The following is a 26,934-nucleotide window of genomic DNA, read 5'->3' on the forward strand; positions in this document are numbered from 1 at the left end:
CGACCGCGATTCCCTGTCGGCGTGCAGCCTCGCTTGCCAGGCCTGGCTCCCCTCAGCGCGCACACACCTCTTCCGGGACCAACGCTTAACCGGAGCGAAGGACTGCGCCCGCTTCGAGGCGCTCCTGGAGAGCGCGTCCGCCATCGCCCACTACGTCCAGAAGCTCTCCATCAGCGAGCCCATGAGCACCGCGTACGCGCAGAACTGGGTCAACCGCGTCCCCGCCCTGGTCGCACAGCTGCACCGGCTCACTACGCTCGAGCTTGTAGGCCTGCACTACGTCTCGCTCCAGAAATCGTCGCCCGAGGCGCTTGAGGCGCTCTCGCGCCTCACTGGGCTGGTTCTCGCGGACGTCTACTTTGACAGCTTCGCGGATGTGCACGCGCTGCTGTCCGCCGCGTGCAATGTGCGCGAGCTGTGCTTTTACCGCGTGTCGTGGGTGAACCCCTCGTGCGCACCGTACGGCTCGCTTCCGCTCAAGGCGCCCCCGCCTCTTCGCCGGCTGGTCATTGATTCCTGGGCGTCGTCGGAGATGGTGAGCGAGTGGCTCTTGCCTTCGGCGGAACATCTTGACGTCCGCACGCTCATGATCCGGTGGCGCGAGCGGGAGTCTATTGACACGCTAAACGGCCTCCTCCGTGCATGCGGTCCCGCGCTCGAGCGGGTGTATATGGAGCTGCCAACCACTATGGAGGGTAAGCACACCTGTACTTTCCGCTTCAGTCAAAAGCTCACGTGGGTGCTATAGAATCACAAGAGCTGCCTAGCTTGTATCACAACGTTAACCTCCGTGCGCTGGAAATCGACGGTCTCGTCGTCCCCGGATGCGTCGCATGGACGTCCGCGCTGCTTGCGGAGCTGCGCGCGCCACATCTGGAGACGCTGTCCGTGTCCATGCTGGTCTTGAACACATCTTCCGTCTCTTCCTTCGACTGGGCCACCCTCGACTCCATCCTCTCCCGGCCTATTTTCGCGCACACTACCTTCAACGTCAACATCAACCTTGCGTTGCATTCGAGCAACAACCCGAGGGTGGTGAAGGAAGCCGTGTTGGGTCTCCTTCCCGGCGTCGTCGAAAGGGGGAAGCTCTGCCTTCGCTGCACCTGACCTTCTATCTTCTGTTCCGGGTTTTAGGGATTTCGGGTCGCCGGACCACATCTTAGACTTCCTTGGGACCATTTCTTTGTCTCTCGTGGTTCTCGTCGCATTTCGCAGGGCTATAGCGGCACCTTCCAGACGGAGTGCCAGTGCTATGTTACTTACTATATGCATGTGCTAATGGGTCGTTATGTACAGGTGCATGACTAGAGTGGTAAATTTTCCTATGTGATGTATGCACAAACAGTCTACACTGGGGATACAATGAGTTACAGGAAACTGTGAGAATGACGCACTGTACAGCACTGGACGTAGACATAACACGCTTACGCGCGGGTGAGCAAAAACTGTGTGTGTAGTTACAACAGCACTGTGTAGAAAAGCAAACGAAAGCAGACACAGACAGCAAGAGAGCATCTCAGCAAAGCAGAGCGAGGCTGATGCGGCGATCAGCTTGCAAAGGCGACCTGTCTTTGCTTCTTCCGGGGAGGTCCTGTGGAGATTTCGACAACAGGCAAGGGGCGTGGAGGCGGGAGGTCGAACAACGGCACATCGATATTGACGAGCCGTTCATCCGTCGGCACGGGCAGGAACGTCGGATGCTGCGGAGATAGTTTATGTAAGTGTCAGGAAGTGCAGAAGCGAACAACTGGCTAACCTCGATGAAGTCGCGTATGGTACGGTCGTCGGTGGCGGCCTTGGCGAACTCTTGCTTGTTCTCCCGAAGGGCTTTGCTACGCGCTACCATGACCTCTTCAAAGGTCGACTTGATGGCGAGCGTAGTCACTGCAGAGCAAGAATCAATGAGGGCTGCCGAGACACTTATGCCTGGCACCTGGGCTTACCGTGTACTACCGGCCGCGTCTGACCGATACGATGGACCCGCTACAAAGCTCACCGTCAGCGTATGCTGAGAACAAGGTGGGGAGAAGGTTACCTTGATCGCTTGCGACTCGACGTCGGCCTTCCACACAGGCTCGCAGAAGATGACGCGTGAAGCAGAGACAAGATTCCTAGAGACACGTCAACTAGGGCCCACGAATACTCCCCAAGAAGCGACCCACAATCCACGTGCGCCATATTTCAATTCGAGAAGTAGAACGCGGTAGAGGTCCGAAGTCTCGAATGTCGTGATCATCGACTGGCGCTCCTCGCGATTGTGCTGGCCGCTGAACGACAGGTACTTGATCCTGCAAAGGTCGAACGCCTCCCCGATGAACGCCAGTGTTGCCTGAGACTCTGAAAAGATGAGGAACTTCTCCTCTGTGCCATACGTGAGGACCTATCGTAGATCATTAGCGCGCTATCACGCAATCCAGGGGATGAAGCGCACTTCGTGAAGTATGTAGTCCAACTTCGTGGACGTCGAGTTCAGAACACGAATTGGAGCCGCTTTCGAAAGACTCAGCATCGCGGACTCGACGGTGCGTTGCGACGGGTCCCTAGCGGTCGCGGACGCGTTCTCGTCCCCGCTGAACGCGGCGTTCAGGCGGGCCAGGGCGGCCTCCATCTCACGCTTCATCTCCTCCTTCTTGTCCTTCGCCTTCTTGCGTGCTGCGGCATCCAGCGCGATCGACTGCTTGTCGGACTCAGACCGGTCGCGCGCAGACTTCTTCTTGCGATCCTGCAGCCGAAGCCACTCCCTGTACGCCTGCTCGCGCTCGACGTACGCCCGGCCGTTCTCGGAGATCTTGGCGACGCTCGAGAGCGGGCGCTCTTTGACCGTCTTCCGCATCTCCACCAGGGCGGAGGGCGAGAGGAATAGTGTGGAGCTTGCGGTCCGCGCGAGCTCGGAGAAGCCGCACCATGCTTCGTAGATCAACGGGTCCACTTCCTTTACGCGGTGGAAAACCTGGTAGTGGTTCTGGAGGGCAAGCCAGACGGGGTCTTCCATCGCTGAGCGCCTGATGAGACAGTTAGTATCCAAGATAAGAACACATATGTTCTTAGGACTGACACGTGAAGAATCGACTGCTGGATGAGTTCGAAATCTTCGGGATCCCCGTCACGTTTGCTCAGATTCTCTAGGGCCAAATGCGAGTTCCTCAGACGTTCATCGAGGCCACTGTCGACGACGTGCCAGAACATAACGCTGCAAACCCGTCGTAAGCGAAGTGTGACCCTGATAGCCACTGAGGACGTACTGGGAGATGTTGGAAATGAGTTCTTGCAAATGGGCGGCGTTCTGTTCCATGGGTCAGCGCATACATTGTGCAGATATATAAGGAATCTTACGCGAGGATGAAATATGTAGTCCTGAGGGTCTTCGGTTAGACAGCTGTGACGAGGGGCGGTGAACAACCCAAATCATACCTGATGCTGCCTCTCGGAATCGACGACGTTGACCGCGATGGTGGCCTGGATGAGATTGTACGTCTTCACGGCGAGCGGATCCATATCGAGCAATGCCGTCTTGTGGTTCAGAAGGGCAAGTTGGACTTCGCTCTCGACGTCCTCAATTCTGCAAACACCGGTGAGCGTACGCACTACATACGAGGTTTCGCATGACCCACCTATGTCGGACCATGACTGACGACATGACCTGGACGAGAACATCGATATCGCCGGGATAAGGCCCGCTCGAAGCAAATAATGGGTTGGCGACGAGGGTCGCGAACGCTTTCGGCTCCGATTTCGACGCGAAGGGCATCATTAGCAGGAAGTAGGATAGCATGTTGCCGAGCTTCCGCAGGTCCTCGCGCTCGTCGCCGTGCCAGACGCGTTGTGGCTCGACGCGCATGACCTCTTCCTCATCTTGGGGATACAGGAGTTCGCTGCCCGCTCCGAAGCTGAGCCCAAGGAGGTTGGCTGCACGATGGTCATAGTGAGCATGCTGACCAACAATAGCTGCCAGCAGAGCCAGAAAACGTACTGGTCGGGGTACCGGTGACTATCCACCTCCGCTCGACGCTAAGGATGTTCGAGAAAATGGCGTATTCGGTGCGCTTCTCCGCCGTGTTGTGGCCTTCGTCGACGACGATGCGCTTCCATCGAATTTGGAGAAGTGGCGAGACGTCCTTGCGACGGCTGCACTTGCACCGCCGCATAAGCTTGCAGTCGCATACGTTCCACGAGTGCAGACTCTCCACGTTCTTCTTTTTCGCCTCTGTAGAGAAACCTAGATACGAGTGATTAGCTGTTGTTGGCACAGGCTTGTCATAGGGGTATACTTACGTGACTGACTCATGAGCACGATCTAGGAGATGTCAGACAACAAGCATATTATGGACGTCAGTGTTGTATTTTGGCACTCACGTCGTAATACGTAGCCAGCTGTGGTGCATCTGGAAGGTCCCGCTGGTCCTCGACCAGGAGAACACGCATCAGGTCCGTACAGTGCTTCAGGATCTCGTTCGCCCATTGCCTCCGCAGATTGTCTGGGACGATGACCAACGTCGCCGCAGTTAGATACATCACCTTCGGGCCCGAAATCTCTTGCTGTCGTGCGCGCCTGCCATAAGCCGCTTCGGGAGGATCGGGAGAGTGGAGGTAGAAGGGAACGTTGGCCATGAGCGGTTTCCACATGCGGTGCCTCTCAAGGCGCTCCTGCTCGGCCGGTTCCCGCCATGGTATGCCTTCTGGCTCGACGCGGCATTTATGCAGAATGATCTCGGCGAGGGAGGGGAAGCCGCTGTCGTCGGGCCCCTTTCGCTTCCGCGCACCAGACAGTTTGGCGCGCTGGGATAGAACAGAAGCCGTCTTGAAGCGTCTGAATGCGATAGGTGTCATGGGGGTGCGTTCCTCGTGGATACCTTCTTCCGGAGATGCTAGCTGGTTGATAGTGGAGAGGATGAGGGAAAGAATCATGATCGTCTTTCCGGTACCTAGATCAGGGTTAGTGCATACACGGCGGTAGTCACGGAGCGAACGAACCAAGTTCTTCACAGAGAATGCCCCCGCGCACAGCGGATACACGCGGAAGTTCGGAGAGAATCTCCATCGTCGCAGGTTGCATGTAGAAAACCTTTCCATCCACCCCCTGCAACGAAATATAGAGCGGATGCTCTATCGTGCCAGGGTTGGTCTCACGAGCTACCATGGTAGCGACACTGCGACGCTGATACTCATAAAGCTTCGTCCGAAGGCCAGGAATGCGCCCCTTGATCGGAGGCGCGGATGGGGAAGGTAACGTGTTGTAGATATCTAATAGCGACCGGTTATCCTGTCGAAGCATGTCATCAGTCAGTGAAGCGAAGAGGAATGCGCGAAGGCGCTTACGGCGGCTGGGTTGATGAAGTAACTTGGGGAGGACGGCGACGACGCAGTGCTGCCGTCCCAGAGAGATGAATCTGTGCGGATTTGAACGAAGAGCTGCTTCAGGTACTTGCACCCTTTGAGGACCACGTCTTCGTCGCGCACGCGCAGTTCTCCTCGAGACCCGGCCAGGTCCCAAGGGATAACATATATGCGCACGTGTAGTTGGGTTTGGGCTGCGTCTACACGATAAGTGGCTGTGATGAAGCGATGTCGGGCGAGGAAAGAGATATTGTCGAGCCGACCGCTTTCGTCGCGGAAACCGACAACGACTTGCGGAAAAATGTGCCACCCGTCTTCGGCAAGTCCGTCCTCGCCAGTAAAGCCTTGCAGAGGCGCTGTGATGTCGAAACTGACTGTCCCAGCCGGGAGGAGGTTCTTGAGTGCGGCATAGATGTTTGGCGTGGCGGCGAATACGCGCTTGACCCTAGTAGTAGCCATGGCGCGGCGAGGTAGCGCGGTGCCGCGCTACAGTGGCTAGTAGCAAAATCGAAGACACGAGCTCCACCCGTAAAATCTGTGGTAGCTGTGGGTTAACAGTGATTTTGTTAGCATTTATTCTCTCGATGAGCAAACTTTGAGCACCTACGTGTGCAAAGCTCGTGGTGGTCGTGGTGGAAGCTAGGCCGGTGCGCTTAGCGGCTGCCGCAGGAGCAGTGAGTGAAGCGCCGTGACAAGCTTCTTACTTTAGCTTATGTGGCTGTGCTGGGCTTTACAAGAGAGAAAACGCTGCCCGCAGTACTTGGCACGCACAGCCGGGTTTCCTCTCTAATAGCCAACGAACGGCAATTGCAAATCACTCTAGCTCAGCTCGAAAGAACACTGAGTACCCAAGTCTAAGATGTGAATGTCAAAGATTTACGTTCATTGTATAGGATAGCATTTTGGTCATGAGTACAATTCTCTATGCTCGAAAGGCATGAATGTCTATAGAGTACACTTTCTGTATACTGCTCTGTCTACAACCCCCTAATCCCGGCAGCCCCGCTCCAGCTCCCTACTGCGATTATCATGACAGCGAGAAGGAATTATGCAACCCTACGGTACTGTCCGCGCCGTTCATCGGTCCGCTGCAGCCCATCGCCATCTCCTTGCTCTCGCCCGGCTGGTCATGCTTGACCGCGCCGCCACCCTTGCCCTCCAACGCGCCGAGCCCGCCGCCCTCGGCCTGGCGCTTCATGTTGTCCGAGCGGAGGTCCTCGAGCGAGTTGAAGTACGCCTCGTCGACGCCCCCGGTGACGTACTCGCCCGTGAAGACGGAGCAGTCGAACGCCTCGAGCGCGGGATTGAACTGCCGCACAGACGCGACGAGATCGGGGAGCGTCTGGAAGATGACGAGGTCTGCGCCTATCGCTTCTGCAATCTCCTCAGGCGTGCGGTTGTGCGCGACGAGCTCGACGCGCGAGGGCATGTCGATGCCGTACACGTTGACGTGACTGGGAGGTTGCATGAGCATTGACACGGTTTTAATACACCGGACTAGGGTGCTTACCGGATAGGCGGTGCGCAACTCGCGACGATGACCTTCTTCGCGCCAACGTCCTTCGCCATTTGGATAATCTCCTTCGAGGTCGTGCCACGTACAATGGAGTCTATCAACCGTAGGTAAGCGAACTAGGATTTCAAATAGCAGACGATTGTACATACCGTCTACGATGAGGACATTCTTGCCAGAGAACTCGAGAGCCATCGCGTTGAGTTTTTTTCGGACGTTCTTCCGCCTAACGAGGGATTTAGTTCCGTGTAAGGTTCCGAAGCAAATTCACCTTACCTCATCTGCTGGCCGGGCATGATAAACGTACGGCCGACATACCGGTTCTTGATGAACCCTTCGCGATACGGCAATTGCAGCTTCTGCGCTAGGTTGAGCGCGGCGACCCGAGAGGTGTCGGGGACGGGGATCACGACGTCCACGGAAAGCTTGTGCTCGTCTAGAACGCGCTTGACCTCATCCGCGAGTGCGTCGCCCATCGCCATGCGACTCCGGTACACGCTAACGCCGTCCAAAACGGAGTCGGGACGCGCAAAGTAGACATACTCGAAGATGTCGGGCGCGAAGGTGGCGGGTGCGCTGACCTGCCTCCTGGTCACACCGTTCCGGGTGATGATGATGGCTTCGCCCGGACGGACGTCCTCCCAGTCGCCGAACCCGCTAGCGTCTGCGACAACACTTTCGCTCGCGAACAACCAGTCCTTGCCTGCGCCACCGCCCAGGGCCTTGCGCCAACCCATCCCGAGAGGGCGAATGCCGTTCGGGTCGCGGAACGCGATGATCCCAAAGCCGGCAAGCATGGCGACGCACGCGTACGCGCCCTTCACCTGCTGCATGAGCCCGCCGACGGCGGTGAAGATATCCTCCTCGTTGATACGGAACTTGCCGGTCTTCTGGAGGTTGTCCGCGAAGATGTTCAGCAGGAGCTCGGAGTCAGAGGTGGTGTTAATGTGCCTGTGCGCGACGGCGTCCATCATGTGCAAGAGGTTTGCCGTGTTGATCAGGTTGCCGTTCTGGATATACGTGAATACATGCACACGAGAGCTCAAATGCGCGCGCTTACATGGGCCATGACGATACCGTAGGGGGAGTTCACGTAGAAAGGCTGCGCTTCGGCGTGGTTCGAGCTGCCGGCAGTCGGATAGCGCACTTCAAGTCCATAAGCATATACGGCTCAGATGTATGACAACTCCGAGGGGACTCACCATGGCCAACACCCATTCCGCCGGAGAGCCTGGCAATAGCGGAGGCGTCAAAGACGTCCCTGACCATCCCGTTCGCCTTGCATTGGTAGAAGCGTCCCTTCGGGCCGCAGGTGACGATGCCGCAGGCATCTTGGCCGCGATGCTGGAGAAGAGCGAGGCCTTCGCAGATCTCAGAAGCAGCATCGATCGAAGGGTCGTGAAGGAGGAGGCCTAGGATTCCACACACTGCGCAAAGTTAGCATTGCACGCGGCGAGACCGTGCGGACGCATTTGTGAACTCACTCGTCGGGAGCGGGGACTTATAGGACGGTCTGCGATGGACGCGGTGGCCAACAATGCACGAACGTGCGCGGGGGGAATTTGCGACATCTTTCTAACCTGAGAGCAGCGCCGATCTGCCCTTAAAGACCTCCTCGCCAAAATTTGGCCCCGGCCCGCTGCAATTCCACCGCCGCATTTCCATCGGGACGGGCTTCCCGTGCTCGGGGTCCTGACTCGAGGTGCCAGGGTTCCGCCGTTCCGGGCGTGGTATCGGCCGACGGGAGGAAAACCAGTCACCTCACTCGTGCTGGCCGTACGCGTCCTGCGCGCGATGCGCATGGTAGATGCGTGCAGCTCGGGTCGAGCGTAATAAAACAAGCAGCTGCATGGCGGTCGAGAGGGAGGGCGCGAGGCGAGGCAGCGAGGCGGGACGCGGGCGGACGGAGTCGGGGAAGGCCGGCAACGGGGCTGGCGGAGTTTAAACGGCGAACTTTATTCCCCTACGTGTCGGGCGGTCGTCGTGCTCTCACCACCGTTCACCTCCCTTCATCGTCCACGTCGTCCACGATGCTCACCTCGCGCGGCGTACACCGTCTCTCTCGTAGAGCGCTGCAGAGCGCGAAGAAGACCAACGCCTTCTTCTCCACCGCTGCTGCCGCGCCCATCATCGCGCGGGCTGCGTCCACTCCTTCCTCCTCACAACGCGCCCTCCCCCGCTACACCCCCACCAAGTCTGGTTTGTGCCATTCCCTCTCTGTGAGGGTACACACAATTCTGACACGTATTCCCGCATTTTTGCGTGTTTTCTGACGGACAGCGCGTTCGTACGCGACTGAGGCGAAGGGTATTGCTGGCCACGTGAAGACGGTCATTGGTGCCGTTGTTGACGTTCAGTTTGACACTGAGAACCTCCCCCCCATTCTCAACGCGCTCGAGGTGCAGGACCACCATGGTGGTCGTCTCGTCCTTGAGGTCGCTGCTCACCTCGGCGAGAACTCGGTCCGTACCATTGCCATGGACGGTACCGAGGGTCTCGTCCGTGGGCAGAAGGTTGTCGACACGGGTTCGCCCATTCGGATCCCCGTCGGCGCTGCTACCCTTGGCCGTATCATGAACGTCATTGGCGAGCCCATTGACGAGCGTGGTCCCATCAACGGTGTCAAGCTCTCCCCCATTCACGCGGAGCCCCCTCCCTTCGTCGACCAGTCGACGACTGCCGAGGTCCTGGAGACGGGTATCAAGGTTGTCGACCTGCTCGCCCCCTACGCTCGTGGTGGAAAGATCGGTCTCTTCGGAGGTGCTGGTGTCGGCAAGACTGTGTTGATTCAGGAGCTCATCAACAACGTCGCGAAGGCGCACGGTGGTTTCTCCATCTTCTGTGGTACGCCGCGTTCTTTCTATCTTTCCTCGCATCTTCCCTGAACATTTTTGAAGGTGTCGGCGAGCGTACCCGTGAGGGTAACGACTTGTACCACGAGATGATTGAGACCGGTGTCATCAACCTCGAGGGTGACTCCAAGGTCGCTCTCGTCTTCGGTCAGATGAACGAGCCCCCTGGTGCTCGTGCCCGTGTTGCGCTTACCGGCCTCACCATCGCGGAGTACTTCCGTGACGAGGAGGGCCAGGATGTGCTCCTGTTCATCGACAACATTTTCCGTTTCACCCAGGCGGGTTCGGAGGTGTCTGCGCTGCTCGGTCGTATCCCCTCTGCCGTCGGTTACCAGCCCACGCTGTCGACGGACATGGGTGGCATGTAAGTTCAGTTCAGTGACGTAACAGTTGTCGTTTCTTACGGGTCCCGTAATCTATAGGCAGGAGCGTATCACCACCACCAAGAAGGGTTCCATCACCTCGGTGCAGGCCGTCTACGTGCCCGCTGATGATTTGACGGATCCCGCCCCCGCGACGACCTTCGCTCACTTGGATGCCACGACCGTGTTGTCGCGTTCCATTGCTGAGCTCGGTATCTACCCCGCCGTCGACCCCCTCGACTCCAAGTCCCGTATGCTCGACCCCCGTATCGTACGTGAATGTTCTTCGTCGTCTAAAACGGACACTGACGTAGCATTTACTGCCTACAGGTCGGTCAGGAGCACTACGACGTCGCGACTGCTGTCCAGAAGATCCTTCAGGACTACAAGTCGCTCCAGGACATCATTGCTATCCTGGGTATGGACGAGTTGTCCGAGGAGGACAAGCTGACTGTATGTGGTGTCACCATCCTCACTTATGACTGACGACTCATCATTCCCATCTTAGGTCGAGCGTGCTCGTAAGATCCAGCGTTTCATGTCCCAGCCCTTCGCTGTCGCCCAGGTCTTCACTGGCTTCGAGGGCAAGCTCGTCCCCCTGAAGGACACCGTTCGCTCGTTCCGTGAGATCCTCTCTGGCACGCACGACAACCTCCCCGAGTCGGCATTCTACATGGTCGGCACGATCGAGGACGTCAAGGCCAAGGCCGAGCAGCTCGCGAAGGAGATGGGTGACTCCGCATGAGCAGCTTGATCGACGGCGTTCGGACGACGGTGCACGCGTGTGTGATACCGGTGGTGCAGGGCTGGATCCTATTACCTTAGACCTCGCATTGCCAATAAAAATCCGCATCTCGTAATACAGCATCGCTATCCTCGCTCGCGTTGTCTTATCCATGGTCGGACGGTATCATAGCAAGTTGAATACATATGGTTCTTGCATGCATGTTCTACGTTGTTGTGCCCAAATGTATACTGACTAAGGTGACTTGAGACGGATACCTGGATGTCATCGTAGAACCCGCGCTGTCTTGCTAGCGAGAGGTGCACACTATACCGTTATACGTAACTCTTTGCTATTGAAGTCACTGACGGAATTTCAAGCAGGGCGATATAACGGTACATAACTTATAAGTCTTGTAGGATGTTTGTACAGATCTCCGTATTAGATGGTAGCGAACATAATGCTGCATGAAACCCGTATAGTGACCATGACCAACTGTAAATCCCTGAAATTCCCAGAGTGACACCCGATACCCCAATTAAGACTCTAGCTAGAGCACAATGGAAAGATGAAGCAAGATGTAAATGGTTGCGGGAACCCAGCCCGCCACCGCGTCTAGTGGTATAAATCGACCGAGTCGTCCCCACTCTTCAAATGCACGAAATGCAGAGCGTGCCGCGCTGCTGGAACCCATTGAGGCGGCTCGAGATCTCCGCACGGACCTCCTTCGCCATACCGGCACGCTCGCACGAGACGTAGAACAGGACGTGCAGGCCGTGGAACTCGGCGCGGGAGAGGTCCGCGTCGATGCGCGCCCAGTCGAGCGCGCGCAGGTCCGCGGCGGCCGCGATCTCGAGCGCGAACGAGACCTCCTGCAGGTGCCGCGAGCGCACCTGCGAGAGCATCGCGGTCACCCACGGGAAGAGCCGCTGGGAGAGGAAGCCGTGCGAGGCGCGCACGTCGAGCCCGCCGAATTGTAGTGTGCGCAGGCCGGTGTTGTGGGCGAGGCTCAGGTGGTTCTGCAGTACCGCTGAGGTATGGGGCGTGAGATGGGGTGTGTGCGAGGCTGGATGCGGTGAGGCGCTTACCATCTTCTGTGAGACCGACCGGGAACTCTACTTGGAGAGACTCTAGGGAGGAGCCGCTCGCCTGGAGCAGGTCCCCGACCGCTTGCGTGTTCTCGAGCTCGCGCCAGCACAGTTGGATAGTCCGCAAGTGTTGCTCCCCCGGGTGCTTCAGCAGCCACTCCGTGACGAGCGTAGGCGAGGACTTCGGGTCGAGGAAGAGGTACGACAAATGCATCTTGCCCATGTCCGCAAGCGCTTCTGGGGAGTTCGGCTCCTCAAAGGGAGAGGGCGAGTCGTGCTTCCAGGATACCGCCTGGAAGTAAAGTTCCTCCAGCGCAGGGAAGCCGGAGAGGAAGGCGACCACGTCGCGCGAAGCCTCGAACGAGACCTCAAAGAGGAAGAGCTGCCGCACGCGCTTGCACACGCTCGCGAACGCCGCGCGCGTCTCGGCGCTCAGCGCGTGCCAGCGCACCCGCGCGAGCCCGAGCGTCGTGACCTGGTGCAGGAGCGGGAGGAGCATCGTCGCGTCGTTCACCCACGCGTCGTCCTCCTGTGCGGCGCCCTCAGGGGTCGCGCCTGCGTAGTCCGCGCTGAGGGAGAGCTTGCGCACGCAGTATGCGATGCTCGGGGAGGAGGCGAGGAGCGCGCGGAAGCGGAGCACATCATCCGCGTGCCGGAGGCGGACGTTTCGGAAGAGGTGGAAGCGGCTGCAGGGCAGCCATGCCTGGCAGACGAGGCTGCACGCGCGGAGGGACTCGACGTCGTCCCAGAGGTAGTCTATGGTCTCATCGCAGAGCTCGGGCGGGAGGATGGATTGGGGTACCATGGCGTGCAAACCGGGCCTGCCGACGTGTCTGGGTGCGTACGGCACATGGTCAGATTTGTCCCGCCAGCTCACGGCGTACTCACATGAGTGCAGAGGCGGTAGTAGGGGGATGCGGGACAGCTGCTATCTGTCGGGAGGTATATATCAAGCCATGCAGCCTGAGAATGTGGCCAATTACTTAATACTGATACAGGTGACTCGGAACCTTGTCCGACTTCGCCCCCAGGCCTGCGCTGTGTTTCGGAGGTGTCTTCCGCGGTTCTTCCCCGCATTCCGGGGGTGTACACCGCGCCACTGTGATTGGCTCGGGCCATTCGAGGGGTCGATAAGGTGATGGGAGTCTCTGCGATCCGCCGGCGGTAGTACTGAGCGGCACCATCAGCTTCCAGCGCCTAGGGAAATTTTAGTTGCCTTGCCCGTTATCGTAAGCGTGGTGTGTCTACACGACTTAGCCCGGGTGTCTTCTATCGTTCAAGAGGCGATAGCAGTAGATTGCTGGTGACATGAGCAAATCGTCGAGGCAGTTGATTCGGAGGTGAAGAGGGGCGAGCCTCGAGAACGACCGCTCCGCCGTAGAGCGCCGCCCCGACACCAGAAAGCAATGCATGCCGGGGGCGGCGCGCCCACAAGTTTCCACAAGTGTTATTCTGAGGCCCCAAGTTTCCGGCAGCGAACAGTGTACTGCTGTAAATGTCGAAACAGTGCCCAGTCCTGTATGTGAACATCGTGTTCTTGGGGCCAGTTCTATAGGATGTCGATGCCGAATCACTGTGCGCTATCGTGATATGCAGGTATAGGACGAACGCACCTCCGATGCGAAGCAAATGTTATCGACCCCATACTGTGCGGGGGACGCAATACAGAGTTCGTGTTCGAGGAACGTCGGGGGCGGGGCTTTTCGACGGCGTATTTTAACAGAGGGCATTTCCTGCCGTTGGTATGCAAGACCACGTGCAGGAGTAACTATAGCTTGTAAGTTAGCGGCCAGGCGTAGCGTGAGGTGACATGGTCTCGATTTCACCTTCTTCATGGCGCTCGAATATATGTCGTCAAATGTCGGGCGACGACGCGGCACCGAACTGATACGATGGATGAAAGCATGTTGCTCATCGCCGAGGACAACGAGAATTTCGTCCGACTTGCAGTTTCGCCAATGATTTTCCCGTTATTGCTTTTATAAAGCAAGAGCTGTGCTCACTCGAGTGAGTGAGTCGAGGTAAGGATCCCGGCCGGCACCCAGCTTGTTAGCGGAGGGCTCCTGCCAGCTGGTCATAAGGATATTTTGAATACTTTCGGAAGGGGTGATGTGTAGGGCGGTCGTCCATGGCTGTGGTCGCAAGAAACAAAGTTGCGATGAAGTCAATAGATATGGATATGGTCGAGAGTGTCCACTGGCAAATGGGCGCTTTGGCGCGCACAAACGGAATGCTCTTCGGTAGTTTCCAAATGTAGTAAGCGGTGTGCGGCTGGGCGGGAGTCTGGTAACGCGTGTGCACGATGTCATACCGAACTGGATCGACTTGTGCAGTCCCCTCACCTCCAGCTGCGTACCAGGACCGCATGTCGACCCTCAGCCATCCACATCTGCGTACCTTCGTGCGCAATGCCCCGTCTTCCTGCCGCGTGGGCGCGAGGACGCGCACCCAGCTCTTGAGCACTACTCGCGCCAAGTCCACCAAGGCCACGAAGACTCCGGCCTCCAAGGCACCTAAGACCAGCACGAGCAGTGCTCCGCCTTCCCAGGTTGAGAAGGAGACGCTTCCGTGGCAGGAGTATCTGTCCATTCGCAAGCAAAAGAGGAGATGGGAAACGGTACGTCGCTAGTCAATGCAGCCCCGGGGCGTTCGATATACTTTCACCGCCTGCGCATTCTGACCCACTCCGTACATTAGGCCGTGACTATCCCTGCCACAGCCCTAGGGTTCTTTGCGGGTATCTCATATTTTGGGAACATGGAAATGGACCCTAGCAAGCCTATATTCGTACGTCCTCTTCGCTCAAACGCGCCGCTTCTCACTTCTTACTTGTCACTTGTTCTACAGAACATCGACCCTATGTTCGTATACGGCGGTGCGACTCTAGGCTGCGCAGGTATGTCATTCGCATCGCATGACCGAGCCCCTGCTTAACTTGTGTCAATCGTGTATAGGATTGGGTTACCTTCTCGGTCCAGTCATCGGCTCTTCTATATGGCGTTTGACCCACCGCCGGACGATGAAGCTCATTGAGCAGCGCGACAAAGAGTTCCATCAACACATAGTCAAGAACAGGGTCGATCCCACTGCTCAGAGTGCGACCAACCCTGTCCCAGATTACTACGGTAAGTCGTATCGTTGGCGTATGTAAAGTATGTCTGTTGAAGTCTCTCTATGAAGGCGAGAAAATTGGCTCTCTACATGCCTACAGACAGGTAAGAACTTCCTGATTGCTGTTGTACCACTACTCATTCGGTCTTTTTTCCAGTGGCTGCGGGACCAGTCAAAATTCCGCAAGAAGGCCTCTGGGTTCCTCTCTGAAGACTAGACTCTGCTTGTCAGCTGTCCTGATATACTACGCCTAATCCACTCCCTATTCTGCCCTTCATTTCGCGCCGCAGGCCATGCTAAATTGCGCAGTCGATGATTGTATACCCAGCGTCAGTGCCGGAACATCGTAAGTGTCAATTTCTTCTGGGATTTGAGAATCAAGAGGAGCCCAATCAGCCGCCTCCGCGCACTTGGAATCGTCAGACATCTAGCGCAAGAGTAATCGCTGTCGCTCACGACCCACTAGCAGACTGTCTTTCTCCACAGCTAGCCTCACAAGATAGATGGTGCACTGGTTATGTTTTTGAATGAGACGCCGCTACTAATCAATTCTGTGCTTCTTATGAGTGCCTCGAGGCTGCGGCCGTGCTCAAGAAGCACCTCTCATGCTATGACTGTGTCACGGTACATGAGCATAGCATCGCCCTGCCCGCCGTCCCCTTACCCCCCCCCCTCTCTCTCTTGCCTCCCCACCACGTCGTTCGCCCTCACCTATATTCGCATGAACACCTATCCCAGCTCCACGCCCTCGCCTCCTCGGCCACCACCCCTGGTCGTTTCGCATGCTCTTGCAGCACGTGGTGCGAACCCTCCGGGGCCTATGGATCTGACATCTTCCCGCGAGGAAGTCCTGCCAACTCGGACCGGTCTCGCGACCATATCCACTGTCGCTGCGCCACCCCTAGAGCCGCGACTCGCGCCAGTTTCTGGGATAGAGTCGGGGCGTTCCTTGGGTATGCTGGCCGGTCTGAAGAGGAACGGGCACAGCGCCAGTTGGTCGTACGCGCCTTCGCCCTCACAGCAGCACAGGTATGCGCGCTTCTAGTCGTCACTCCGAATAGCTCCCTCTTACTATATCCTTCCCTAGTTCATCGTGTCCGTCGCGTTGACGTTCGACGGCGCCAAACGCAGGGCGAAGGAAGGCCCGTACAGAGGCCAGACCGAATTGGAGATATGTCTCACGATTGGAATCATGAACTGGATATGGTTCATACGTACCGTGCTCATATGCTTCCTGCTCTGTTGGTTTCCCGAGAGGTATGTTTTCCATAGCCACGTGTTATGATTTAACATGATGCTCACCACTTGACGGTCAGCATGGAATCCGACGACCCAATTTGCCCCTTGGACATTGTGTCTATACCCATCCTGTGAGGGGCTGTCTTCCTCCGCGACAGGCTCACACAGGCTCACACTCTAACATAGCATGGCCAAGAGCACGACAATCACAATATGGCTGTTCGTTATTCTGTCCTTCCTCTGGCTGGGCCTGGAGGGAAAGATCTGCCGGGACCACGCGCCCCATATATTTGCGCTCATGATCCTCATCCTCTCCGTCATCGCCCTGCACTACGCGCTACAATGCTGCATCTGGGTAAGCTCGTGTGGACATCTCGCGCGCGCTTTGTCTGACCTCCGCCTCCTTGCAGACCTACTACGCATACGGCAATGGACGCTCGCGGCGTGCTCCTTCCCATCTAACTCGTGCGGAAGTGGACCGCATCGCGCTCGTGCACTACATACCCCCTTCTGCGGATGAGGCTATGAGCCCTGTCAGTCCTGCCTCGCCCACGTCCCCCACAGCCCGCGGCCTATACCCCCCTCGCTCGCCCGTCTCGTATTGGAAAAAGACCCCTCGGTTCATCCTCTTCCGCTCGCGCTCTTCTGCAGTCGACGGGGATATCGAACGCGACGCAGGAGATGCGAGTTGGGGTCGGCCTGAAGTTCGCCTCCCAGACAACCTAGCTCGGTGCGCGATCTGCCTGGAGGACTTCGAGGCTCCGCCGGGAGTCGTCGAGCCGCCGTCTGAGAGCGGCGGCGACGGCGACGGAGAGACGCACGAAATGACACGAGCGCCGCCTAGGTCGGTCATGGAGATGCGTGTGCGCGTCGAACCCGAGACTCGCCAGCCGGAAGACTTCGGCGTAGCAGACGCGGGCGGGAAAGGGGCACCGATGCCTCTCCGACTGTTGGGCTGCGGCCATGCATTTCATGTACGTCCTGTTGTTCGCCTGCGGCGTAGATGGCGGTCTGACGAGAGCGGGTGCCGATGTTGTAGAAGGAGTGCATCGACCCGTGGCTGCTGAAACAAGCGGCGGCGCGTTGCCCGAACTGCAGGATGCCTGTCCAGGTCCCGCAGCCGGCTACGAAGAGGTGGGGGAGTTGGAGGAACGCAACTGCTTGAGAAGATCGGTATACCAAGTATGGCTTCGTTTTAATGATGCTTTCAAGTTTTTAGTAAGTGTTCCTACCTATTACCGCTTGTTGTTCCATCTGACATAATTCTTCCACAGGGTTTGTTTCGCTTTTCTGGCTATTCGAAGTTTAGTCGCGATAATGCTTTCTCGGTAAGTGCAACCCCCTGTTATGATTCGTTGCCTCCCTAATACTATCCTTTCCTCAGGATCTTCTTTTGCTCTGCTCGCAATGGACCGACTGCTCGAATGTACATGCACCCTCATACCCTAATGCATGCATCTTCCGTACGCAGCATCTATGAATCGCAATCACAGCGCGAAATTGTCGTGTTTGGCCGGGCTTCTGGCGACCAATTTAATATAAAACGTGAGTCTTTCCTGGTGCTGATGCCTAACAGTATATTCTGCGTCCCTGCAGGCCAGTCCTGTCCCGGAGCGCGGGAATATGTGACGCAAAGTGCTTACCACAACATTAGGCTCTACGATGCTCACGGGCCACAAACGACACAGCATATGTGTCGCTGTGCACTGCACTATATCTATGTGGATTTGTCATGGACTCCACAGCCTCGGAAGGCCGGACCTGCGTAGCGTGGCTCGACTCCCACAGAATCCGCGCCCAGGTACCAATCAAACTCAATATGCGGTTCGAGCCTCTACTAGAGGTGCCGTAGGACGAGCGTCAGGATGCGCATACCAGACTTGCCTCCCGCCCTCACGCCGATGGTGCAGCCGTTCGAACGAACGACGCAAGACTCTGTTTTGCAACCTCCACCTCTGATCGAACTCCGTCCCTTCGACGCCTCTGCGTCCCCCGCATGGAAGGATGCCGATGTAGAACCTAGTATGACGTCCACAACGCGAAGAAGCTTATGGTACAGATCGAAAGCGTTCCTTGGGTATGCTAGCCGTGACGGGGAGCAGTTGGACCGGCGTACGTTTGTCCGCGAGATGTGGTTCGTCTTCGTAGCGACAACACAGGCATGTCCACTGCTTATCATACAAAGGCGGCGACTGTGGACCTAAATGTTGCCGGACCGCCTCTGCTACAGCTCGTGGTGACCATCGTGTTGACGGCGCTCGGGTTTCTGAACAAGGAGGGGCATAGCGACCAGAACGAGTTCAGCGCGTGCCCCGAGTTTGGAGTCCTCAACCTCGTTTGGCTCGCGCGGACCGCGTTCGTGGGATACCTGGTCCTGTGGGCGCACCGGATGAGAGGCAGGATCGAGTGAGCTGAATTCTCTGGGCGCGTCCGCCACGTCTGACCGCTGATCACAGGGCGCACATGGATGGACGTGCAAATGGTTCTACGAGCGTCCAGCATACCAAAGACGACAGCCGCCTCGAAAGTCGCAGCGCTACCCGGAGCCCGTGGGACGTCGTACCCGAACGCACCGCTGTCATCCGCATGCGGTATGTCATCCGTCGAGCAATTGTGAGCCGGTGGACTCATATACAGCCTGTAGAATGATCACATTGGGCGCGCCAGTGGTGACCTTTGTGTGCTACTGCGTGACGCTGTTTCTGTGGTATACGAGGCTGGATGGCTGCCGCGAGGTCGCACCTCATATCACCACGCTCACCTCCATCATCGCTACGGCCGCCAATTTTGGCTATGCGTGGTGGCATCTGAAGAATCTGGTCGTGGTGCGTGTTCAATGCAGCTCGACTTGTGGGGGAGATGCTTACGCGAGCGCTGTATCAGTCCGTGCAGCAGTACCAGGCTGACAAACGCGCGAAGGCGGATGCTGGAAGATTTATATGACAGAATCGCCGCAACACATTGGAGCACATTGAGGACATTACGCGTTCGTAATAGGTGCATCAATGACAATGGGGGCTATGTTGAGGCTGTCTGGCGGCATCGAAGAGACTACTTTGGCCAAGCTCTTCAGCGCGTCATATGCGCTTACTCGTATGGCAGGATTGACCTCGGTCATTGACACAAGGATATCGTCGATCTCTCGAATGGAAGTCTGGTACGAAGTCAACGTCAGATCATGGGGAAGAAGTACGCATCGGCACTCACCTTGAAGTCGCTCAGGCTCGTCCCAAATTGCCAGACGTCAAGCTTGAATGGATCATATGGACGCCCTGACAAGACTTCTTGAGGAACACGGCGGAAATACCGTTCCTGAGTGGCAAAGGTAGGGCACAGCGGCAGACCGACACAAGTACGCGCGTGAGGAGGCACATCCTCCTTGAAGTGCACGGCGGTTTCGAAGTCGTTCAGGAAGACACGAGGTCGCGAGATGGTGAGTTGGCGAGGAGCGAGAGATTCTGGGAACCACTGGACGAGGAAGTTGTCTAGAAACGCATCCTGATACGCTGTGAGTAACAAACCCGGGCAGGGTATGTCGAGACGTACTCGGTGGGCAACGCGTATGCTATGCAAGAAGGCAAGTGCCTTTGCTAGGGGTGTGAGCGAAGACGTATGCATCAAACCTATTATAACTTACCTCCAGGCACTGCAGAACCATGTCGATGACATCGCCAACCGAGTTCTCAGCACGGAAACCGTACGCGAGTGCCATGGTGCGACCGATCCTAGGAAAGACGCCGAAAGTGATGTCTTCTAACTCCAGCAGCTCGAAGAGAGGGACGGCATGGTTCGGGGTTGCCTGGCTGGTTGCACCCCTCGACATGTACTGGAGCACTTCCAAGTGGTCAAGGCCCTCTGGCCCGGCGCTTAAGACACGTATGACCACATCTCGACCATCCGTGCTGCGTGCACAGCACAACATGCCGTTCTGCGCAGGATTAATGTTAGTGTCGGGCAGATAATCATGTAGCAATTACCTACCGGAAAGCTAATCAAAGATAGCTGGAACATTGGACTACCAAACCCCCATCCACGGTGCAACGGTGCGAGGGCAAAGCCGTTACAAGTAACTTCGATGTCTTGTGGGGGGTTCATGGCATCGACGCCACCGTGACGAGGTAGCCAAAGATGGTATCCACGGTCCTTGAAGAAGCTCCATAAGGAGACCCAGAAGGATCCGGAGAGCGCCCCTTCATAACTTGGAGAGCACCATTCCCTGATTGTGCGTGGCAGCTACGATGCGGGCCCTTGTGAATAGCTGACTTCGAGGATCATAGAAGTCATACCTGGGAGCGCAGGACTCTATTCGTGCGTGCGCGAGTCTTGAACACCGAGCGTATGGATGAGGAGAGCGTGGTCGACGTGACGATGGGCGCCTGCAGTAGCTGCAAGGAGAGCAACCCACATGGACAGGGACGGCAGTGAGCCTTTTAAAGTGACGCTCATGTTGTTACGCAGTCGAGCGTCCGAGAGCGAAAGAATAAACACCAGATAGTCGCAGACAAGAGGTGTATGGACTTGGAAACTGAGGTCTTGACACAGCCTGTTGCCGCTGTGCGCGGGAGGAGAGCGGCGGCGCCAGTAGTCGGCGTACACTCATGCCGTGCGAAATCATTTCGCATCTACATGCCTAGGGACCTGGGCACGCATGCTGCATAGCCTACAGTCCTCGTAGATTAGAGTGCCCTGTTTTCAGTTCTGTGCAAGTACTCACCAACGTTTGTCGAGATTGCGATACATGGTCAGGGACCGGGGTGGACCAGATCTCGTCGGAAATAGCACTCCAGAAATAGTGCTAGCGCTATGGCGGGGAGAGGAGAGACGCTGGGCGGCTGCGGGGAAAGCGATGCAGCAGCCGAGCCCTCCGAGCACTCGACGCCATGACAAACTCAGTCCAGTCGGAGCGGCGTCCCACCTTGCTCTCCATCCATGACCACCGCGCTGCTCTCCCAGTATGGACCGGAACACTGAGGCCATTGCCTCGACCTCATCCCCGGCCACTCCGCCAGCTTTGGCCGTGTCTGGCGGAGCACCACCCCCCGACCAGCCAAGTCCAACGAACGCGAACGGAGCGCCCCCTCCGCGCACGCCTCGGAGGTCGCTATGGAAGCGTTTTCTGGAGTTTATGGGCTACGCAGGCCCGTCGGACAGCGAGAGGAGAGAGCGGCGACGACGCGTCAGCCTTGTCATATTCCTCCTTTCGGCTGGAGCGCAGGTACGAATGCAGTTGCCCATCCCAAGCCAGATACTGAGTGATCACATATATATCCTTGCAGATCGCCATCGTCATCGGTCTGACCATAATATCCTCTGTGAACAAGAGTCTACGCCCCGATTATCCAGGCCAGAGCGAATTCCAAGCTTGCTCAGACTTGGCCATCCTCAATCTCATATGGCTTGGAAGGGTTGTATTTGTCGTCTATCTCCTCTTCTGGGCCCGATGGATGAAGCGCGTACTTTCGTGAGTCTGAGTGCATTCTGCGCAGGTTCTTCTCTTAACGCGTTTCTCAGTCGGCGGAGACGGAGTGACGCCCAACCAGCCACTGCTCCGGTTCCCGCACTTAACGCACAGGGGGAGGTCGATATCGAAGCTGGTGCCCTCCAGGCAGAGCCTGTGCAACCTACACTCACAGACTACATCTGCCCTATGAACGTTATCGCAATGCACGTTCTGTAAGCAGTCGCCATGCCGCCGCGTTTTGGAACGTCGCTGCTCACTGCTCAATATCACAGACTCATCAAGCTCAGTCCCGCATTGACCTTGGTGTGGTTCGTCACCGGCGTACTGCTGGCCATCCAGCGCGGGCCGCACTGCCGCGAGGCCTCACCAAGCGTCCTTGCGCTCACTGCTATCACACTCCTCGTCATCTACATCCGCTTCGTGATACAGCTTATTTTAGCGGTAACCCTATTCTCATCGGCTCATATCCCGCTCGCTGCTGACTCGCCGCGGTTAGCTCATCCGAATAATAGTCGTTCGAAGACGTACCGGCACACCAGCCATCGGCAAGCTCTCGCAAGCCGAGGTGGACCGGATCCCCCTCGTCCTCTACATACCCCCACCTCCCGGCGACGACACTACCGGTCCCGCCAAACCCCTGCTCAGCCCTACCTCCTACCCGCCCGCGCTCCCGAAGCAGCCCCCGGCCGCCGCGAAGAAGAAGAAACGCTTCATCGCGTTCAAGCCGATCCACACGCGCGCGCCGCAACCACCACGCTCCGTGGAGGACGACGTCGAACGCGGGATCGTGCAGCACAGCATCGGCGCGATCAACACGCTCGCGCTCGTGAACTCGTGGGACGCGATGTGGGCCCCCGCGCCGTACCCGCTCGTGCGCCTCCCGGAGAACAAGGCGACGTGCATGATCTGCCTGTGCGAGTTCGAGGAGCCGCGCAAGCTCGCGGACACCGACGCCGACGCCGATGCCGCGCCGGACGCGCCGGGCACGGGGAGCGACGATGGGGACGGAGAGGCGCACGAAATGGCGTATGTGCCGCCGCTCTCCCCAGCCGCGGGCCAGCCCCCGGGGACGATCGAGGAGGTGCTGGTCGAGCCGCCGCGCGAGGCGGACGCGCAGACGGGGGACATCGCGCACGACGAGGAGGGCGAGGACGCCCTGCAGCCGCTGCGGCTCCTGAGCTGTGGGCACGCGTACCACGTAAGTCTGTTCACTCAGCGACGCCCGGGCACGGATGCTGACGCTGCGGTTTTTTGCCCGGTTACAGAAGGAGTGCATCGATCCGTGGCTCACGCAGAAGTCGGGGCGCTGCCCGTACTGCCAGACGCGCGTCGAGGTGCCGCCGCCGGTGAGGAGTGGGCGGAGGTGGTGGCGGCGCAGAGGGTGAGGGGGGTGGTGCGCGGATACCCACGCCTCGCTGTGATTTCTGGCTTGCTTTGCTGTCCCGGACGTTTGTTCGCATCTGCACCCTGGATCATGTACTTCAATCGAATATGTACTAGTAAATACGTCCCCGTGCATGCACGGATCACATCTAGTTCAGCGTCGCATGACGTGTGTACACACCCCTTTGTGAAGAATCTTCAAGAGATGGCCGTGCAACATATCGACGTGGCTGTCGAGTAACTACTGTTCCAGATGAATGCAAAAACAAAGCATTTGCAAGCAGCGATTAGGGCCTGGCCGGGAATTGAACCCGGGACCTCCTCCATAAGTGCTTATGTAGCCCTAAGAAGGAATCATACTACTAGACCACCAGGCCTTTGGAGAGTAAGCTTTCCTTACCACTCCGGCCAGCATGAGACGGGTCGGGACCGCTGATAGGAGACGGCGAATACGGAACACAAACATGCGGTTTATGGTACAATGCGAGTATGACAACGATACAGCGAGACGGTAATACAGGGGGACAGCGAGATGAGGAGGGCGAAAAGATTCATGCAAAGTCCGTGAAAGAGGGTCCAATTTGAAAGACAGCCAGACCGGAAGACTAGAGTTTCTCCAGGAGACCGCGCAGTATCTTCTGGTTAGAGGCGGCGCCGTTATCTTTCTCTATCGCCTTGCTCTTCTTCTCTAGAATGGCGATGGCTTGTTCCAGGTCGCCAGGAAGGGCGTCTAGAGCAGTGCTTGCACGAGAGGCTTCAGGAGTGATCAGCGTTGGGACCGCAGCAAAGCGCGAGCCGATGAAGACGGAGGGAGCGCATATTCACCACACCGATCCATTTCTTCCTGAAGCGCAGACCAGAGCTGTTTCCGTTGTTCGTACGCATCCTCGAGAGCGGCGATAGTCTTCGCGACGGTCCTCTGTGCGGCGGATGCGATTCGGGCTAAACGTGGAAGCTATATGGCTCAGCGGCAGCGCGCACCTGCGATTGGGCATGCGCAGCCTTGATCTCGTCTTCATCCTTCAGGGCAATCCGTTCGACTTTCTTGCACACCTCGTCAAAGGTTAGCAAGCCCGCGCCGAACTCCAGATCAACTGAGACGATATCAGCGCGCATACACGACGGCATTTATGGAGTCCATGCGCACCTTTATCTTCCAGGACGCCGTGGACATCCTTGACGTGACTGTATGCGGGGAGAACGGTGTCGGCGAGGTACTGCTTCAAGGCGACGCCTTGTGCCGCCATCGGCGCCTTGAGCTTCTGCACCAGCTCGAGCATCTGGTCATCCTCATCGAGCTCCGGGGTGCTTCGGACGCATATAAGCAGGCCTCCGTGCGACGGAGCGCGTGTGGCACTTACTTGTCCTGGAGCAGCGCGACTAGGGTGGACTCATCGTCCCAGCTGGACATGTCGGCGTCCTCGTCGGGGTCGCGCCGTCTGACCGGGCCGGCGCGCGCATCCTCATACAGGGGTTGACGCGCCCCGCGAGCGTCTTGAAGGATGTGCGCGCGTTCCTCTTCCTCTTCGTCCTCTTCGCGGATCGTCGAGAGCTGGCTTCTCGACTGCAGGAAGCGACTGGTATTAGCCGAGTGCAGTCGTGAGCGAAGGCCGGGGCTTCGCGGGACACTGGGTTTGGCGAGGACGTGTGGTTTCTGATGCTGGGCCGTGCGGGTGGCTGCGGGCCGTCATCGCATGAGGTACGGCATGGAGGTGATGATGGAGATGCGTGCTCACCAAAGCGGGTCTGCTTGTGGGTCCGGGGCGCTGCGGGGGACGCGCGCTGGACGAGGAGGGTGTTGTGTCTGCCCATGGGGCGTCGGTGGCGGGGGGCGGGGCGGGGAGCGGGAAGAGGACGAAAAGGGATTGGGACTCCGATCAGACACTGGGACCCATAGCGGTGATGGGCGAATGCTAAGTAGACGCCGGGCCATCTTCCAGCTGGCTTCTGGACGTTCTCACCCTCGCCCGAGCTCAGTCCGTCCCAGCCCTCCCCTTCTTCTCTTCCTCCCCGTCCTCCCCATCCTCCACCAGGCGTCTCCCCCCGGGTCCGGCCTCCCCCTCCTCTGTGCTCTTCCACAGCCATCGCCCTTGTGCCCCCACTGCCCGCCAGCTCCAGTCTGCTATCACCAAAGCCAACATGAGCGGCCGTGTCCAGAAACAGTCAATGTCCGAGCTCAAGCTCCGCAGGCTCACAGAGCACAACCAGCGGCTCAAGGAGGACCTGGCGCGGCCACGGATACGGGTCAGCGAGGCGAGCAGAAGGTACGCACTAATCCTATAATGCCCCCGGGTCCGGGCCCTCACACATATGTTTGTCATAGCTTGATCAACTACTGCAAATCGACACCAGACCACCTCGTGAGTACCGTTTCAGATGCCATGTATCCTTTGCCATCGCGCCAGAGACTACTGCGGTGCGACTTGCTCCATTCGTAGTGGTCCAGCTCTGCCATGCTAGTGGACATATCTCCGGAAGTTTTACCCCTCGCTGGCGTCTGGCCGTCGATACTCTGGCCAAAAATCACGTTCGCCGGTGCCCGCGCCCCTACAACAGCGACATCCAGCGACACTGAGTGGCATACGACTCTGCATTCCCTGTGGGCGCCTTATCAGTCGGTCTTGACCGTGCATCATCCAGAGTTACGGCGCCAAGCTCGGATATTCCAGGCTCCTAACGAGCTGCCCAGACTCGCGGCTGCCAGTGCGCTCTCGTAACGTTGAGCGGACGCGTATCTAGGGCGTACATCCTGGCAGTCGAAAGTCTCAGACCTTTCTGTTGCCCCCGAACGTCGCAGCCGCAGCCGTCTTCACAATGGTACAAACACAAATACTAAACTTTCATCCGTAGATCCCGTCTGTATGGGGACCCGTGAGCAAAGCTGACGACCCCTTCGGCCCTCCGCCAACGGGTTGCCAGTGTGTCGTCATGTAAGGCCAAACGCCATGCATCACACCCTCGCCCGTCACCCTCCCTGCATCGCAAGCATCTCCCAAAGTTGCCAGTGCCCGGACAGGCCCCGAGATAGCCGCCTCTTCCGCTCACAATCGGAGGTGCGAGCGGCGCGCGGGGCGGTGCGCGGACGCAGCATGGTGTAAAAGGGGTTCGCGCCCATGCCTGCCCTCGTACTGTCTCGCCGCCGTCGCTCGCTTCGCACGCCAAACCGTTCCACCCCCAGTGCCCTCCATCCCCTTTCCTCCTTCCGATTCTTCTTTTCATACAAGATACGCGCCGACCGTCACTGTTTATCGTCCTATCTAGCGTACACCCCGCCGCTCCTTTTCCCAGAATTGCAAGCCCTGCACGCTACTTCAGCACACATTCTTACATGGCACACATAGTATATACCTCGCATCGGAATACCTTTCCCCGCCCTTCCCCTTTGCCTTTTTTCCCTCTCTCCGCCATCATCCGATCCTCCACCAGCCCCCTCGCGCACCGCACCGCACCTGAAATATTATCGCTTCGCGTTCCACCGGTACCGTCTTCTCGCGCCGAATCCGAGCCCGCTTATGGCCGTCCTTCTCTCTTCCGTCTGCGTCCGGATACTCGGGGCTCCGAGAGTCCCTGGCCAGCCCTCTCTATGACATATTTAGTGCAGACCCCGTAGCCGTACTCGTCCCCAGATCAACTCGCTATCTTGCTTTCCGTCTCCACCTGCGCCGTGCGCCGGCGTGTGGGCGAATGTGTCCCGATTGATACAGTCGGTGCGTTGGGCTTGACGGATGCGTTGACAGTTGTACTGACTATGACAGGCTTAATGAACCCGGCGGTGTGAAAGCCGGTTGTGCAATGGCGAACTAGGCATGGCTATGTGGATCTTGCATGCGCCGTCTGCGAGTTCCGCGCGGTGGTGGGTACAGCCGC

The 26,934-nt window shown here is 57.8% G+C and overlaps 12 protein-coding genes and 1 non-coding gene across 13 annotated transcripts in view; 7 read left to right on the forward strand and 6 right to left on the reverse strand.

The window, feature by feature from the left end:
- Nucleotides 1-1,107, forward strand: part of TRAVEDRAFT_136855 (uncharacterized protein) — a gene marked incomplete at both ends in the record, with an annotated part of 2,010 nt that extends 903 nt beyond the window's left edge. The window contains 2 exons of the mRNA XM_008047164.1: nt 416-695; nt 731-1,107. Coding sequence (XP_008045355.1) covers nt 416-695; nt 731-1,107 — 657 coding nt within the window. The remainder of the gene's footprint in view (nt 1-415; nt 696-730) is intronic.
- A 440-nt stretch (nt 1,108-1,547) lies between these two features.
- On the reverse strand, nt 1,548-5,793 carry TRAVEDRAFT_67605 (uncharacterized protein; the record flags this gene model as incomplete). The annotated part of the gene is made up of 16 exons (XM_008047165.1): nt 1,548-1,700; nt 1,757-1,884; nt 1,944-1,983; nt 2,036-2,111; nt 2,163-2,380; nt 2,432-3,002; nt 3,056-3,190; nt 3,243-3,283; nt 3,334-3,354; nt 3,412-3,559; nt 3,612-3,906; nt 3,971-4,216; nt 4,273-4,294; nt 4,354-4,922; nt 4,972-5,260; nt 5,317-5,793. 16 exons carry the CDS (start codon nt 5,791-5,793, stop codon nt 1,548-1,550), a joined length of 3,429 nt encoding a protein of 1,142 aa, XP_008045356.1.
- Nucleotides 5,794-6,221: 428 nt separating this feature from the next.
- TRAVEDRAFT_176001 (Amidophosphoribosyltransferase) lies at nt 6,222-8,388 on the reverse strand. Its single transcript, XM_008047166.1, has 7 exons — nt 8,332-8,388; nt 8,050-8,274; nt 7,908-7,993; nt 7,124-7,857; nt 7,000-7,073; nt 6,845-6,944; nt 6,222-6,788 (listed from the first exon to the last, which is right to left on the reverse strand). Coding segments are annotated over exons 1-7 (1,647 nt in total). The 5' UTR covers nt 8,333-8,388; the 3' UTR covers nt 6,222-6,361.
- Nucleotides 8,389-8,842: 454 nt separating this feature from the next.
- TRAVEDRAFT_61500 (ATP synthase F1 beta subunit) lies at nt 8,843-11,047 on the forward strand. The gene is made up of 6 exons (XM_008047167.1): nt 8,843-9,046; nt 9,128-9,691; nt 9,745-10,063; nt 10,122-10,332; nt 10,392-10,514; nt 10,570-11,047. The coding sequence occupies exons 1-6, from the start codon at nt 8,878-8,880 to the stop codon at nt 10,804-10,806; spliced, it is 1,623 nt and encodes a 540-aa protein (XP_008045358.1). The 5' UTR covers nt 8,843-8,877; the 3' UTR covers nt 10,807-11,047.
- Nucleotides 11,048-11,206: 159 nt separating this feature from the next.
- On the reverse strand, nt 11,207-12,692 carry TRAVEDRAFT_32286 (uncharacterized protein). The gene is made up of 2 exons (XM_008047034.1): nt 11,874-12,692; nt 11,207-11,815 (listed from the first exon to the last, which is right to left on the reverse strand). The coding sequence occupies exons 1-2, from the start codon at nt 12,676-12,678 to the stop codon at nt 11,436-11,438; spliced, it is 1,185 nt and encodes a 394-aa protein (XP_008045225.1). The 5' UTR covers nt 12,679-12,692; the 3' UTR covers nt 11,207-11,435.
- Nucleotides 12,693-14,217: 1,525 nt separating this feature from the next.
- TRAVEDRAFT_61502 (Pam17-domain-containing protein) lies at nt 14,218-15,257 on the forward strand. The gene is made up of 6 exons (XM_008047168.1): nt 14,218-14,490; nt 14,571-14,660; nt 14,721-14,769; nt 14,828-14,998; nt 15,054-15,088; nt 15,142-15,257. The coding sequence occupies exons 1-6, from the start codon at nt 14,239-14,241 to the stop codon at nt 15,199-15,201; spliced, it is 657 nt and encodes a 218-aa protein (XP_008045359.1). The 5' UTR covers nt 14,218-14,238; the 3' UTR covers nt 15,202-15,257.
- Nucleotides 15,258-15,705: 448 nt separating this feature from the next.
- Nucleotides 15,706-17,388, forward strand: TRAVEDRAFT_54241 (uncharacterized protein; the record flags this gene model as incomplete). The annotated part of the gene is made up of 7 exons (XM_008047169.1): nt 15,706-15,937; nt 16,006-16,013; nt 16,072-16,241; nt 16,301-16,354; nt 16,410-16,578; nt 16,634-17,197; nt 17,263-17,388. The coding sequence occupies 7 exons, from the start codon at nt 15,706-15,708 to the stop codon at nt 17,386-17,388; spliced, it is 1,323 nt and encodes a 440-aa protein (XP_008045360.1).
- A 723-nt stretch (nt 17,389-18,111) lies between these two features.
- Nucleotides 18,112-19,247, forward strand: TRAVEDRAFT_75586 (uncharacterized protein). The gene is made up of 5 exons (XM_008047170.1): nt 18,112-18,382; nt 18,454-18,629; nt 18,680-18,814; nt 18,868-19,048; nt 19,107-19,247. The coding sequence occupies exons 1-5, from the start codon at nt 18,125-18,127 to the stop codon at nt 19,164-19,166; spliced, it is 810 nt and encodes a 269-aa protein (XP_008045361.1). The 5' UTR covers nt 18,112-18,124; the 3' UTR covers nt 19,167-19,247.
- TRAVEDRAFT_136635 (uncharacterized protein) lies at nt 19,204-20,145 on the reverse strand (the record flags this gene model as incomplete). The annotated part of the gene is made up of 4 exons (XM_008047171.1): nt 19,204-19,377; nt 19,431-19,721; nt 19,770-19,808; nt 19,861-20,145. 4 exons carry the CDS (start codon nt 20,143-20,145, stop codon nt 19,204-19,206), a joined length of 789 nt encoding a protein of 262 aa, XP_008045362.1.
- A 988-nt stretch (nt 20,146-21,133) lies between these two features.
- Nucleotides 21,134-23,246, forward strand: TRAVEDRAFT_67610 (uncharacterized protein). Its single transcript, XM_008047172.1, has 6 exons — nt 21,134-21,438; nt 21,500-21,684; nt 21,735-21,896; nt 21,957-22,125; nt 22,181-22,882; nt 22,950-23,246. Exons 1-6 carry the CDS (start codon nt 21,178-21,180, stop codon nt 23,067-23,069), a joined length of 1,599 nt encoding a protein of 532 aa, XP_008045363.1. The 5' UTR covers nt 21,134-21,177; the 3' UTR covers nt 23,070-23,246.
- Nucleotides 23,247-23,357: 111 nt separating this feature from the next.
- On the reverse strand, nt 23,358-23,444 carry TRAVEDRAFT_t265. Its single transcript has one exon. It is a non-coding gene; the product is annotated as a tRNA-Pro (tRNA).
- A 67-nt stretch (nt 23,445-23,511) lies between these two features.
- On the reverse strand, nt 23,512-24,879 carry TRAVEDRAFT_67611 (uncharacterized protein; the record flags this gene model as incomplete). The annotated part of the gene is made up of 6 exons (XM_008047173.1): nt 23,512-23,821; nt 23,893-23,986; nt 24,049-24,161; nt 24,215-24,375; nt 24,429-24,744; nt 24,804-24,879. The coding sequence occupies 6 exons, from the start codon at nt 24,877-24,879 to the stop codon at nt 23,673-23,675; spliced, it is 909 nt and encodes a 302-aa protein (XP_008045364.1). The 3' UTR covers nt 23,512-23,672.
- Nucleotides 24,880-25,058: 179 nt separating this feature from the next.
- TRAVEDRAFT_32291 (G-protein gamma subunit) lies at nt 25,059-26,687 on the forward strand. Its single transcript, XM_008047035.1, has 3 exons — nt 25,059-25,331; nt 25,391-25,427; nt 25,918-26,687. Exons 1-3 carry the CDS (start codon nt 25,207-25,209, stop codon nt 25,999-26,001), a joined length of 246 nt encoding a protein of 81 aa, XP_008045226.1. The 5' UTR covers nt 25,059-25,206; the 3' UTR covers nt 26,002-26,687.
- Nucleotides 26,688-26,934: the final 247 nt, after the last annotated feature.

This window comes from Trametes versicolor, assembly GCF_000271585.1.
Source record: "Trametes versicolor FP-101664 SS1 unplaced genomic scaffold TRAVEscaffold_16, whole genome shotgun sequence".
In the NCBI taxonomy this organism is placed as follows: domain Eukaryota; kingdom Fungi; phylum Basidiomycota; class Agaricomycetes; order Polyporales; family Polyporaceae; genus Trametes; species Trametes versicolor.